Consider the following 15722-nt stretch of genomic DNA (forward strand, 5'->3'; position numbering starts at 1 on the left):
TTAATCTCGATTCCTCGATTGGACACCATGAAATCGATAAACTTGTCCGAGCTAACCCCAAAAGCACATTTTTCGGGATTGAGCTTCATATTGTACTCCCTTAGTGTGTCGAAAGTTTCCTGCAAATGCTTTAAATGGTCCTCTGCTCGCAGAGACTTAATTAACATGTCATCAATATAAACCTCCATTGATTTTCCTATTTGCTTTTCGAACATTCTGTTTGCTAGGCGTTGATAAGTTGCACCAGCATTTTTTAGGCCGAATGACATTACATTATAACTGTAAGTCCCGTACTTAGTGATAAATAAGGTCTTTTCCTGATCCTCCAAGTTCATCTGTATTTGGTTGTACCCGGAATAGGCATCGAGAAAGCTGAGAGTCTTGTGGCCGGCCGTGGCGTCGATCATACGATCAATATTAGACAAAGGAAAAGAATCCTTAGGGCATGCTTTATTCAGGTCTTTATAATCTATATACATTCTAAGTTTGTTCCCCATTTTAAGGACTACCACCACATTTGCTAGCCACACGGGGTATTTTACTTCCCGAATGAACCCTATTTTAAGAAGTTTAGTTACATCGTCTTTGATGAAGGCATGTTTGACCTCGGACTGGGGCCTTCTTTTTTGTTTTACCGGGTGAAACTTTAGGTCCAAGCTTAGCTTATGAGTGGTGATTCCCGGTGGGATCCCTGTCATGTCAAGATGGGACCAAGAGAAACAGTCTATGTTAGCTATAAGAAATTGAATAAGCTTTCTCCTAAGCTCAGGATCTAACCTCGTGCCCAGGTATACCTTTCGTTCGGGCAGATATTCGACTAGTATGACTTGCTCCAGTTCTTCGATCGTTGATTGGGTAGCGTTGGAATCATCGGGGACCACGAAAGATCAAGGGACCCCATGTTCATCATCTTCGTCAGTCTTCTGATTCTCTAATTGGATCGAAGCTGACGTTTGTGATTGCTATTTGGTATTCCGTTCCTCCTTCGAACCCGATCCTTTTGCTGATGATAATGATGATATCGGAATCACTTCATCGACGGCAATCATTTCTTTTGCGGCCGGTTGCTCCCCGTAGACCGTTTTGATTCCCTCTGATGTTGGGAACTTCAAAACCTGGTGGAGGGTCGAGGGTACAACCCTCATATTGTGGATCCACGGTCTTTCGAACAGGGTATTGTATCTCATATCGCCTTCGATCACGTGGAACTTCGTTTCTTGGATGGTCTCGGCCACGTTAACTGGCAGGATTATTTCGCCCTTAATAGTTTCACATGCCATATTGAATCCGTTTAGTACCAAGGTTGCGGGCACGACCTGGTCCTGTAGACCGAGTTGCTCTACGACCCTCGATCGAATGATGTTGGCCGAACTACATGGATCAATTAACACACGTTTAACTTGAGTTTTATTCATTAGTACAGATATTACTAGTGCATTGTTATATGGTTGCATGATTCCTTCCGCATCTTCATTATTAAAGGACAAGGTTCCTTCAGAGGTGTAATCCTGAGTCCGGGATCGTTTTTCTCTTACAATCGACATCTTAGTGCGTTTAAGCACCGGCCCCTGGGGGTATCGATCCCACCCATGATCATGTGGATGATGTGTTGTGTCTCTTCTTGTTCATTTTATCTACTGAAATCCCTGTTTTTGAAATGGTTTTTGGCCCTGTCACTTAAAAATTCTCGAAGGTGCCCTTTACTGAATAACCAGGCTACCTCCTCTCTCAGTTGCCTACAATCTTCCGTTCTGTGGCCATGAGTGCCATGATATTCGCACATTTGATTGGGATTCCTCTGGGCATGATCGGTCTGCAGAGGTCGAGGCCATTTAATATCTTTGATGCGTTTGATAGCCGACACGATGGCGGATGCATCGATGCTAAAGTTATACTCTGATAACTGTAGTGCTTACTTAGGTCTGGTATGCCTGTCGAACCCATTCCTGTTCATCAGCCGCCGAGACCCTTGGCCTCGATCATTTCTCATTTCACCTTGTACGGGGGTTGCGTGAAGGTTCGCTACCCCTACGATCTCCGTTATACGGCCGATATCGATCCTTGTTTGACCTTGGTTCTCGGTCGATATCCCTTTTAATAACGGACCTAGACCCCAACTGGCCGTCTTCAACTCTGATCTTCGATTGATATCGATTATGTACATCGGCCCAAGTAATAGCCGGGTACTAGATCAAATTCTGCCTCAACTGTTGTGAAGCCATCGAGCTCCGCTTGTTCAGTCCTTGAGTGAAAGCTTGTACAACCCAATCGTCAGTGACCGGTGGTAGATCCATTCATTCCGTTTGGAAACGAGATACGAACTCTATCAGCATCTCGTTGTTCTTCTGTCTTACCTTGAAAAGGTCTGACTTCCTTGTCTTGGCCTTTATGGCTTCGGTGTGTGCTTTCATGAAAGAATCTGCAAGCATAGCAAAAGAATCGATAGAGTTAGACAATAAATTATGATACCATATCATTTCTCCCTTTGACAGGGTTTCACCGAATTTTTTCAATAATACAGATTCGATCTCATCGTCCTCTAGATCGTTCCCTTTAATGGCACCTGTGTAAGAGGTGACATGTTCGTTGGGGTCGGTCGTCCATTATACTTAGGAATTTCGGGCATGCGAAACTTCTTTGGGATTGGTTTAGGAGCCGCGCTCGGGGGGGGGGGGAGGCTTTTGTACAAATTTTTTGGAATCTAAGCCCTTCAATATCGGAGGTGCCCCGGGGATCTGATCAACCCTGGAGTTATACGTTTTCACTTTTTTGTCGTTTTCTTCGATCCTCCTTTCTCCTGACTCTAGTTATTTTGTCAGTTCTTCGATCATCTTAACGATTTCGGGATTAGTCCTCGATTCTTGCTCATTTGACCTTACTATAGTTGGCCCCGTTTTGTGGGTGACTTCTTGGGGTAGACTGGGCTCGAGTCTGGTCGGTGCCTGGGTTTGGCTCTGTAATAGGGCTATTGCTACTTGTTGAGCTTGCAACATCTCAAAATCATACACAAGCTGATTCTGTTTTTCTCAGCGTTTTGGGTATTTCGAGCTGCAGACCGAGTTCCACCGTCAATGCTATTTTCAGGGTCAGAACGTTGGTTCGCCTCGATGGCCGCATGTAAATTAACATCTATTGTCTCTTCGACCCGAGCTCCAACAGGATCGACGAGTGGCCTTCCACCCCCGGGGGTGAAGTTGTTGTTCTCATTTTGAAGGCGAGCTTCGTTGTCGATAGGTAGGACCATTAATTGAGAATTCGTCGTTTTCAACTTGAAATCAAAGATACTTCCAAGAGCAAGTGTAAAATAGTATGTTTTGCATAGATTCGTACCAAATAACCACTGTTATCCTTAGCCCCACGGTGGACGCCAAACTGTTTACCCGAAAAACGAATAGAGTTGAATTTATACGTAGTTCTAAGGATACGTAATATAACTTGACACAAATCAAAAAGTAAGTAAAAATATATGAGTATTGACTGTATAAAGAATGAAATACAAACCAAACTGAGTGAAAAACTATTTATGAACAAGCAAGACGAATCAATATCCAAAACCCAAAAAAGGGATAATCTTTGTATGAATATCAGTATGTTTTTCTCTGTGAATATCAATAATATGAGAGTGTATGAATGCCTTAATGTTAGATTCTTCTACAGAAATAGTAGTTATCCCTCTTGTAGTGGAGGAATCATACTTTAGATATAATTAAAAATACATAGTGGGGAACCCATGATAGATTAGTTTTTCCCTAATTCCCGCCGAGATTATCTCCCTTAGTGCGGCTGTAATGGCTCTTGTCTCTTGACTCGATCTTGGTCGGATTTGGTATTGGTCGATTTCCAGATTTAGAGCTCGATATTAACTCGAGCTCGATATTGACTCGAGCTCGATATTGACTCGGGGCTCGGTATCGAATCGGGCTTGATATTGGTCGGCCTCTGGCTCTTAAGCTCGATGACACCGCTTCACTTCATAGTTCGATTTGGACTCGAGCTCCGTAATGACTTCGAGCTCGGTATTTGATCGGTCCCAGAAATTTGAGCTTGGTAATCTGGATTCAGATCTCATCTCGATATTATGAAGATGACCTTCGGTCCATTATGTTCTAATCTTGACTAACCATACGAAGGTCGAAACCGATTTTGACAATATACACAAGTTTTATTAGTAAAGGCTGACCGGACTTTGCACGGGTCAATGTGTTTGTTGCAGATTATGAGTTTTTAGCGCGAGAGCAAGTGTTATGTTGTAGACTGGTACTTTCTTTTATCTCCTGTTGGTTCTATCTGTCTTTGTTCATCAGCAAACAAACAAACCAATCCTATATTTTTATTTGTAAACTGTACTAATGAATCACACGAGCAATATTGCGTCATGAACCAGACAATGTATAGCTCCTAAAACCAATGCCTAAAGAGGAAATTTGAAAGGGATATAGTTGTAGTATTAAACAAATGTATTGATATATTCTACTACAGAGACAAATATTAATGAAACAAAGAAGAAGAATGATATATAATAAGACGGACTCCGTAATTGCAAGCAGAGCTTTTGCCAAATGCAAAAGTAAAACAAATGACAAATTACCTGCATATAAGTTTGATGTGAGCTCTATTATACTTTTGGAGTGTGACAGCTTTGAATTGAACCTGTGTTCACTCCTGCATTGCCAATTGCAATCATCTCCTAAAAGTTTTACCTAACATTTTTCAATCTAAACAGGCGTGTAACAAGGTGTGTAGCACATATAGAATCACCAACCGAGGAAAAAAAAGAACATACAAGCATTTCTCCAATGGCAATATCGTCAAAAAGAGAAGGCTTTATCCACCCTTGTATAACCAACCATCCACCCAACATCACATTCTTCAATTTCCAAGTAATCTCTCCACTTAAGACAATAACAATTACGCCTCGGTCTTGAACAACATTACGGTCGGCGATATGAATACTCACTTTTTTCTTTAAATCTAACTCATATCATCGTCAATGCAAAGTAAAATAATAGTACTAACATTAAAAGTTCTCTAACAAATTTAAAGTCTATTCCTATTTATTTAAGTATCACCTATATGGATATTTTTTTTTATTGTGTCTTATCTTTAGCTAAGTCTGCATTGACTCCGAGGATTTGTAGGTCTTTCGAGACAACTTCCTTCCATGTCATTTTAGGTTTACCTCGTCTCCTTTTAACACCTTCACTCACCATAGTTTCACACTTACTGCCCGATGACTTTGTAGGGTAACACAAGACATGACCAAACCATCTCAAGCGACCTTCTCTCATTTTATCCTCAATGCGTTCTATTTGCACCTTCTGGCGAATGTGGTCATTTTAAATCTTATCTTATCTTGTATGATCGCACATCCATCTTAGCATTCATATCTCTACAACGCTCGTCTTATAGATATGTCTGGACTTAACAACCCAGCACTTATTACCATATGACATTGACGGTCTTATAGCTATTCTATATAACTGACCTTTCACTTTGGTAGGCATCCTTCTATCACATAATACCCCGATAACACTTTTCCATTTCAACCATCATATTTTGATCATATAGGTAACATCTTCATCTATCATTCCGTTCTCTTGAAACAACGAACATGGATATCTAAATTGTTTGTATTTTGGCTCTGCAATCCCATCTAGTCTCACCTCAACTTTATTATTCTTATGCTGACTAAACTTGCATTGCAAGTACTCAGCCTTACTTCTATTTATCCTAAATCTCTTTCTCTCCAAGGTGCTTCTCCATATCTCAAACTTGTAGTTGACATCCTCGTTAGTTTCGTCAATTAACAAAATATCATCAGCAAATAATATACATCATGGGATCTCATCTTGTATCATGTTAGTTAGCTCATCCCTAACCAGGGTAAACAAGTAGGGGCTCAATGCCGACGTAAACCCATTGTTATAAGAAACTCCTCTATACCTCCTACACCTATTTTCATACTAGTGATGGTTCCTTCATACATTTCCTCTATGGCATTCCTTTAAATAATCTCTCCACTTTATTCAGAAAAATCTATTTAGAAAAGTAAGGAAATATCACATTATCTAATGTTACACAACACATTGTTCAGAATCTTGGACACAAAAAAAGAACAAGAAAAAGTATTAGGTATTCAATCAACAACATCTTCCTAAGCGAGTCCTTATGTTGCCTTTTAAAACAATGGTCACAGTTAAGCAGAACCTTCCAACAGTAGATGCAGAGAAGGTGCTACATAAATGATCAATATTTTTGTCCAGAAAAGGGCCAAATATACTCATTTACTTTGATATATTATTCATATTTATCCTCCGTTATATTATCGGGTCAAATTTACCCTCACCGTTAGCAAAGGTTTCAAATTTAGCCTCCAATCTAACGTAAAGCCCCAAAATCCCAAATTCCTTCTATTTACTATAATGTTTTCTCACAAATTACTTATCCCTGCGTGTGCTCTACCAGAGAAGAAAATATCCTCTACAAGTTGATTTCTTGTTCCATTTGATTATTTAGAGCAGGAAGACTTAAGAAACTCGCCACCTCCGGACATGAGAACACTAGTAAATATTCCTTTGAAATGATGTTCTGGACATAAATTTAAACAAATTATTTAATTTAGGATTTCTCAAGCAATACTAACGAATCATATGTCACAAATTTCATGCAAAATTGCATGCACAAGCAAAATTTCCATCAAATGACATGCTAAATCCAAATCCTAAAGGGAATGCATTTACATGGATACCTACGGCCTTGCTATGCCTGTAGTCCATAAAGAATAGTAAATATTAGTAACAACTTCATAAGCGAATACATTTTAATCACCTGAAGAATCAAATAAATCTCTTTCAAATTATCTATGGTATTTCACTCATCCTCATTCCGTTAGAGACATACCCATAAAATGTGAATTATGCCTTTCATTTATGGTTTGAGCATAACCAAAGACAAGGGGAATAATTATGATGTAACTCCACACGGTTACTTCTATAATATGGACCTTTTTTCTTCTCTGGTGGATCACACGGAGGAGATGACTGACTTGTGAGGAAGAATTGCAATAAATAGAAGGTATTTGGGGCTTTCCGTTAGGTTAGAGAATAAATTTGAAAACTTTACTAACAATGAAGGTAGATTTGACCCGATAGTATAACGGAGGATAAATATGAATAATATATCAAAGTAGAGGGGTATTTAATCATTTTCCCATTTCTGTCCAATGTCCACGATATGTTCTGAATTCTTTCTTTCAATTCTGAATTTAATATCTCGCAATTCAGACAAATCTAGCCCCCCAAAAAAAATGAAAGTAACAAGTTCATATAGGTGATGCCAACTAAAAAAAATAGAGCTTACTAGAAGAGCCGTAACTAGAGTCTCTTAGAAAACTCCTAGCATTAGATATTCTTTGTACGGAGTAACAGAAATTTTACTAATCCAAACAAAATATTTATAATATTGAGAATTCATGTGGCCGGCTTCAATTAGCTTGAGATTGAGGCAATAGTCAGTGTTATTGTGAGTCTAATTTTTATATATTAACTGTGTGCTTCTTTTTGTTTCCTCTATTAGATCAATTAAAATCAACGATAAAGTAACCGTCTATTATAAGTACAATTAATAACTTTAAAATATCAAGCAAATAATCGCTACAACAAATTAAAATACACGTATAATATAAAAATTATATACTAGTTAAATTCTTCTTTATTTGGAGGGTTGTTGGCCATTGTGAAAGGGCATGGCGATAAAAGAAAAGGATGATTAATGTAAAAAAAATTTCGCACCAAATGTTTACACCAAATCAATAAATGAATGACATTTATTACCTTATTAAACTATAACTAATGGTCTTTAGTCATAGTTAACTTATATTTATTTTGCACGTAATTTTAAATAATACTACTTGCTTAATATTCTAGCTATTTCCGTTAAGATCTTAACATACGTTAAATAAATGGAAAAGAAGGAACAATGCCGTTAGAAAAGCAAATGAATATCAAACAGTAGGGCACCCCAAATCTCCTTCTTTCTTCATACAGCAAAGAAACACATGTTTTGTTGAGGTGAGAGCATTGCTATTGCGTTAATCAAATAATTTTTCTCAATGTATTATAATAATCACAATCTTTATTGATTTTTTCAAAGCCTTGTAAAATTTAGTAGTTTTTCACAATTTTCAGTTGTTTCTCGACTCCCCTCCTCTATATAAGTAACCCCTTACTTCCCCTTCTTCCCATGCTAACTTTCAGAATTACTCTTTTTATCTGCAATGAAGAAATAAAAGTACGAAGACACAAGATGCAAAATGCTAGAAAATGATAACATTGGTTATTCTGATTCTCTACCTATTTAAAAATTTTGTTTATTAAAATTAAAACATTTAATAGATTTAGAACTCTTAATAAACTTTTATTTATCTCTCATAGTTAATTTAACTAGACTTAATGTAAACATGTAATTTAGCGGTTGTTGACTAATTAACATTATTATAGCTTTCCTTTTTTTTTTTTTTTTGGAACCCCAGGAAAACGCTCAACCGCTACAGCCTCTAGCCTTTTGGTGAGCACTATGTGTGCACTGGGTAAACCTTCACTGTGTAATACTCTACAAATCATACAAAGTACGGAAAAGGTCCAAAACTGCCCCTGAAGTATCGAAATTGGTACAAAAAGGCCCTCCGTCCACGTATTTGAATAAAAATGCCCCTACCGTTATTTGTTTGGCTCAACATTGCCCTTATTACTGACAGAAAAATCTGGAAGATAAAAAATAGTTAATTAATATCCATGTGTCACCGTTCCACCGGCTTAACTTAAACTTCAACTAAAATATAACTAAACTCACCCTTAACCCGTCCGAATATTGACCCGCTTCGATTTTAAAACCCAACTCTCTCTCTCTCTCTCTCTCTCTCTCTCTCTCTCTCTCTCTCTCTTATTGTTACTTGGGAGGAATTCACCGGCGGATCCGCCGGAAATAGCAACGTACACAGTAGCCTCTCTCATTTGCAAATTATGAGTAGAAAATTCTTTTTTACTAGACTTAACACAATAATCTAATCGAGAAAATTGAATCCACGATAACAATCAAAATAAGAAAATAAATACTGAAGAAATTATCTTAAAAAATTATTAATTATTATTAGTACATCATATGAACCCAGTGTGTATGAAATGTGACAATTGCATAATACCCGTTACACGGAGTAGAAAAGCTTACATATTAATTGAATAAATAGTGAAATAAATAAAAATAATAGAAATACACATCACATAAATAAAATAAAAAAAATTGAAAAACAAATCCTCAAATTTTCACGGAGGAATGACAAAAAATAGTGAAAAAATCCTCCCACAAATTTTAAATAAAGGAAATTATATAACAAAGAATACCCATTGTATAAACAAAAAGAATCTAAACCTTTTGCATTAAGAAGAATATAACAATTCATTCCATCTTCCATAAAAATAATTCTAATAGAGAACTCAATTTTGAGTTTGCCTCATGAATAATAGTAGACATACACTCGTAAGTAAATGCTCATTAATATGAAATGGCGAAGAGAGAGAGTTATGTTTTAAAATTGGGGCGGGTCAATATTTGGGCGGGTTATAGGTTGGGGTTTATGTTAGACCAATGGGACGGTGACACGTGGATATTATTTATTTTTTTTTAAAATAAATTTTCTGTTAGTAATAAGGGTAATGTTGAGCCAAAAAAATAACGGTAGGGGCATTTTTATTCAAATAGGTGGACGGAGGATAATTTTGTACCAATTCTAATACTTCAGGGGCAGTTCTGGCCCTTTTTCATATAAAGTATGTAAACCGCACTAGACAAGCCTGTGCGACATACTCAAACTCAGAAGACATTGAAGGTGGATGATCTGAGGTGATATCCATACATAACCCCTCCAAACCAACTGGGTCGTCCCGAAGGACTTCTTTTCTTTATTATTGTTTTTCTTAACACAAATTCCATCTCGTCGGAACCAATAAGTATCGTAGCAACAGAAAAAAAAATCGATATTTTCTAATGAGACTCTTAAATCTTATGGCTGTACCAATATCCACGCTATTCTTAGCCCAAGGTTTTGCGTGAACCGGCCGGTTCATCCTTAAACCCTTGTCTAAGATTTAACAAACGTGGACAATCCAGAGTGCAAAAACCCCAAGATTCCACCAACACACCAAACACACAACACACAATTCATAGCAATTTTGATAGAGAAATTCGCAACCCCAAAAAAGCAATGTTGGAGAGCAGATTAATTTCAATCTTAAGGCGAAACAAAGATTTGGGTCACAAGATTTCATCAAATCTTGGAAGATGGGGGTTTACTGCAATAAAAATTTCAAATGAAGCTTCTTTTTCAATATTGAATCAACACAGGCTCTTTTCTACTATCCCAAAAATTCATCCTATAAGCAGAAGCTCTATTGCAAGAACCTTTATTAACTATGGTTTAAGATCTTTTCATCATCTTAATCACAAGGTTGGTTTTTTCTGCTTTTATTTTTGAGAAAGTTGTCTCTTTTTTTTAATAGTTGTGTTTTACCCTGTAGTTGAGCTTAAATGAAGAAATGAGGATTGATATAGCTGACCTCAACTTGTTTGGGACTGAGACATAGTTGTTGTTGAGAAGTATATCTAGCTATATAGAAGCATTGTTGGATTATGTCACCTTTTTTGTTAATTGAACATGTTTTGTTTAATGGATTTTATGACAATTATGTGTATATAATGCAGTGTTAGTTTTTTTGATATTTGTAGTAATTTGTAATTTGCAAAATGGTCTACATTTATGCATCGTTATAATTCGTGTGATGGATTCTGTCTCTGTGGACTAGTTTCATTGTCTTGTTTTCTTTTTGTTTTTAATAGAAAAGCCTCCTTATGGTCCCCCCCCCCCCGGGGGGGGGGGGGTTGGCAGTGACCCCTGATTTGTATGTTAAATCCAAAATGTAAAACATGAAGGATGGGGACATAAAACGTTGAGTCCTCCTATATGAGGAGGAGGAGTGACAATGCTATGCTATATGAGGACTCCTCCTTTGTACATGTCCTAGTTATACTATGTAAGATCAGAAAAATAAGGAGAGTACTACTCCCCTGTACAATACATTTTAGAAAAAGATCAATTACAACATACGGCCTATTAAAATAACTATACATTGTGAGATATCGGTGAAGTTCCTTTAGCAGGCCTGATTCTGAAAGTAGGAAGTTGTGCTCTATCCATTGTGAAAGCTCCCCTTGCTTCTCCGTGCACTTTAAAAAACATGAATGCCATCATATGATTACGCACTGTAATAACACAGCAGTAGAAGCATAAAGCTCGCCCCGAAAAGCTGAAGGCCAGCGAAAATAATGCAGAAAAACCTTACAGATGAATGAAAGAGATAGTGTGATTCCAAAGAAGATGATAAGTTAAAGCGTGAATTCCAGCAAGAAGGATAAGAACAGTGATTCCCAATGACCAAGCGTAGAAGACATTTGATAGTTGTACTCCACACGTGCACACAGATAGAAATATCATGTCTTCCCAAATGGACCTCTCAGGTAAAACTTATCAGTAACTGTTAGTGTAATCAAATTAAAAGGCCAAGCAACCAAATGATAGCTTGGAAGATAAAATGACAGTCTCTAGTTCTATAGCACATGAATTCTTTAAGGGAACTACCTACTTATTTTATAAGAAATTATTTCAGTTGAATCCTTTCTACTTTTATGAGGTAAAGAAAGTAGAGCAATATTAGAATAACGATAATATATCTAGTTATATAGAATCATTGTTGGATTATGTCATCTTTTTTGCTATTTGAACATGATTTGTTCATTGGGTTTTATGACAATTCTATTAATCTTTGTAATTTGTGTGATGGATTCTGTCAAGGCGGATCCATGATCTGAATTTTATAGTTTCGGGATGCCACTGAAACTCCACTGACCATTAGATTTCCTGGGTTCAAAATTTAGTATTTGTACATATTTTGTAGATTTCATACACATATACTGGGGTCTGTACCAAAGCTGCTAGGTTCGGCTGAACCCATAGCTTATACGGTACATCAGCCCATTCTGTGGATTAGTTAATTCATTTTCCGGTGGTTGTCTTGGTTTTGGATTGACTAATTTGTACTTAACTATGCTTCTTTTTTTAATAGGAAGTATTTTATATTCTTAGAGTAGCGATGGTTATGATCTTTTAGCTAGTTGTTGCTTTGATATTTACAAGTCTAACTGCAAAAGTAACAGCTAATGCATTGTGACTTATTCTTTGTTCATTTTTCTTCTCCCCAAATGCTCCAATTTAGAATTACAATTTTGATGTGGTAAGTTAAAGTCAGGCGTTCATGTGTTGAATAGGTGTATGAATATGCAAGTAAGAAATGTAGAAGTGCTTGAGTCAGATTTCTTTCCCTTTGTGTCTTCCCAAAAAGTTTCACTATGGCAACCAACAGGGGTATTTTTATTGATTTCAGGGTGTGCATAGAATGTCTTTCAGAAAAATTTCCACAGTGGCAGCTTCTGTAGCTGAAAACAAGGAGGGATTGAAGTTCCTTGTAACTGCTGGACCCCATGCCCGGAAAATGGTTGGCATATGGCTTTTTGCATCTGCTGCTTGGGTCTTCAGTATGGTTGTGCTTGGTGGTGTCACACGGCTGACACGTTCAGGTCTTTCAATGACGGATTGGAAGTTCACCGGGAGCCTTCCTCCTCTAACAGATGAAGATTGGTTGATTGAATTTGAGAAGTACAAGCAATCCCCCGAATACAAACGGTCAGTCCAAAGAGTAGTATGTGCTCAGTGCACTTCAATTACTCTAATCTTAGACACATTATAATCTTGGACACATAGATGCTAATAGGAAAGTAGTTTTTTCCGGCTTTATGAACTTAATTTCGTTGTAGCCGTGGAAAGAAAATATGGACCGGAGGATCATTCCATAATGATTCTTTATTATGAAGATTATTATTGAATCTTATTTCTGGAGTTATTTTTGTATTGGCTTGCCTAGTGATTTGACATAAATTTTAACCCTTACAGTGTGAACAAGGGGATGAACATTGAGGATTTCAAGTTCATATATTGGATGGAATATGCACATCGAATGTGGGGAAGAGCCCTTGGTATAATGTTTGCACTACCATTCTCATATTTTCTTCGTAAGGGATACATAACAGTAAGACTTGGACTTAGACTTTCTGGACTCTTTGCTCTTGGTGCTGGACAGGGGCTCATAGGTTGGTGGATGGTGAAAAGTGGTTTAGAGGTACTAAGCAAATTGATTTCATTTATGCCGTTGTTAAACTCACATAAGACACAGCGTTCTTTAAGTTTTGATTAAATTATTTTTTTCAACAGGAGCCACCATCTGAGTATGTTGAACCAAGAGTAAGCCCTTACCGTCTTGCAGCTCATCTTACCTCTGCATTTGCTATTTATTGTGGACTCTTCTGGACGGCTCTTTCTGTTGTTATGCCTGAACCTCCTGCCGAATCGCTTGCCTATGTTCGTGGGGCTGCAAAAGTTAAGCGGCTTGCACTTCCTGTGGGCATCCTTGTCGGAATTACTGCTATCTCAGGAGCTTTCGTTGCTGGAAATGACGCTGTATGTAGCTAAAGTTCTCCATACCTTAGTTTTATGCTTGCACAGGTTAAGTATTTGATGGTTTGTTGCTGAATTCCGAGAGACTAAGAAAATGATAGTAGTTTATGGTGTTCATATTATTCTCTTAATAAGTTTGGTAAAAGGGAATTCATCATCAAAATATTGGCTGAACGAGTTAACTTCCAGGGCCGAGCATTTAATACTTTTCCAAAGATGGGAGATACATGGATTCCTGATGATATCTTTAGTATGAAACCTATTATGCGCAACTTCTTTGAGAATACGGCAACAGTTCAGGTAAACTTGTGTTTCTGAACTTTCCAGTTTATCTACTTTTAAAAGATCAGATATTTTAATCTTGACATGAAATCTATCTCCATAGTTAGCACCATAAAGAAGAGCTGGTAGAAAAGAGTGTAGTCATGGAGGTCATTTTTTATGTTGCTGTTCATAAAAATTTATTTTAAATTAAAAATTTTGTTGCTGTTGACAGTTGGATATTTTGAGGTCCTTTGTTCAAGCCTGAATTGTTGATTCTTCTTGCTAATGTTGTTTTATCGAGTAATGAGATCTTATAAACAATGGACCAAAGAGAAAACACCCTTATACAAGAAGTATACCAAAAATAAAAAACCTTACTAAAATACAGAACCAAAAATAATTGGTGAATTTGATTTGTTTTACTACTTAATAGGTATGTCATCTCTCTCTCTCTCCCTCCCTCCCTCCCTCTCTCTCTCTCTCCCTCTCCCTCCCTCCCCCCCCCCCTCCCTCCCTTCTCCCTCTCGAGATCGAGATCGAGATCGACAAAGTTTAAGTTTCTGGACATTGAGCCAGACTTGTTATAGGCACTTGCCACAATAGCAGAACATTGCCTTGTCAAAATAAAAATAAAAAGCAACAGGCAGAAAACTATGATTAGAATGCCAGTTTACATTTTTTCTGAATGCGAAAACTTCTAGACACATGTTCTTTATGACGAATTTCACTCTTGTCTTTGCAGCTTGATCATCGTATACTTGCCGCTGCTACTTTAGCTGCAATAGGTGGGTTATGGTGGTCAACCAGGAAGCTGGATATGCATCCTGCTGTCCGACACTTAATCGGAAGCACCATGGGCATGGCTGCTCTGCAGGTATTAGCCTTGCATTATCGAGAATATTCCCCAATGGCTATTTCTTGTTTTTAAAACAAATATAATATAATAATTTTTATCACATAAGGTGGGAAACGATAGTGAGAATTGAACGCACACCAATTGTGTGGAAGACTCTCACTGGTACCATTAGACGGTAAGTTGTGGTTGAATCATCTTTTATTTCAAATGCAGGTAACGTTGGGCATATCTACTCTTCTTTCCTATGTCCCAGTTTCTCTAGGAACTGCTCATCAAGCAGGAGCTTTGACTCTTTTAACATTCATGATCCTGCTCAATCACACTGTGCGACGGCCTTCTCCATCACTTCTAAAGACGTTGCCTTCAGTCGCAAAAATGATCTGATATTGATACCATAATTTCTTATAGAGCATTGACATTGTCAGGTATTCTAAATTGTACCATTTTGCGATCCTTGCGCAACTTACAGAATCAGAAAAAATGCATTTCTTTCTGGCCCTCTTGTTCTCATGATTTCCAGGGAAGTTTAGAATGTCTTATCTTGTAAAGAACCAGCAATCTTGTAGTTTCATTGATACTCGTTGACCGAGTCTTTTAGAAAATCAGCAGCAATCAGCTTTAATAACTGAGTTCAAATTGGGATCTCTATGAAAATAAACATTTCTGTATATTACAGTCCTATTGTAAATTACCAGCATCCTGGTTTCTTTTACCCCAATTTTTAAGGTGTCTGCATCATGAAAAACTGCAGACTTTTAATTTGCCTGAATCAACAAACTGGAATCAAGTGTCCCCCCCCCCCCAACACACTTCCCACCCCCACCCCAGGCTTTGATGTAGTGGTAAGACTGCAATTTGTGATGTGCCGTATGTCAGGGGTTCAAATCCTGCTATAGACAAACACTCGGTATTTTAGTGGAGAAGGGTAGATGGTGAGCGGCTATTTACATCAATCCAATAAATACATAACACATTTCTTCACAA

At 37.5% G+C, this 15722-nt stretch overlaps 1 protein-coding gene across 1 annotated transcript; it reads left to right on the forward strand.

The window, feature by feature from the left end:
* The first annotated feature begins 10004 nt into the window (after positions 1–10004).
* LOC107830583 (heme A synthase COX15) lies at positions 10005–15456 on the forward strand. The gene is made up of 7 exons (XM_075228401.1): positions 10005–10501; positions 12492–12790; positions 13058–13283; positions 13376–13621; positions 13808–13918; positions 14625–14756; positions 14952–15456. The coding sequence occupies exons 1-7, from the start codon at positions 10259–10261 to the stop codon at positions 15120–15122; spliced, it is 1428 nt and encodes a 475-aa protein (XP_075084502.1). The 5' UTR covers positions 10005–10258; the 3' UTR covers positions 15123–15456.
* Positions 15457–15722: the final 266 nt, after the last annotated feature.

The sequence above is a fragment of the Nicotiana tabacum genome, chromosome 13, assembly GCF_000715075.1.
Source record: "Nicotiana tabacum cultivar K326 chromosome 13, ASM71507v2, whole genome shotgun sequence".
NCBI lineage: Eukaryota > Viridiplantae > Streptophyta > Magnoliopsida > Solanales > Solanaceae > Nicotiana > Nicotiana tabacum.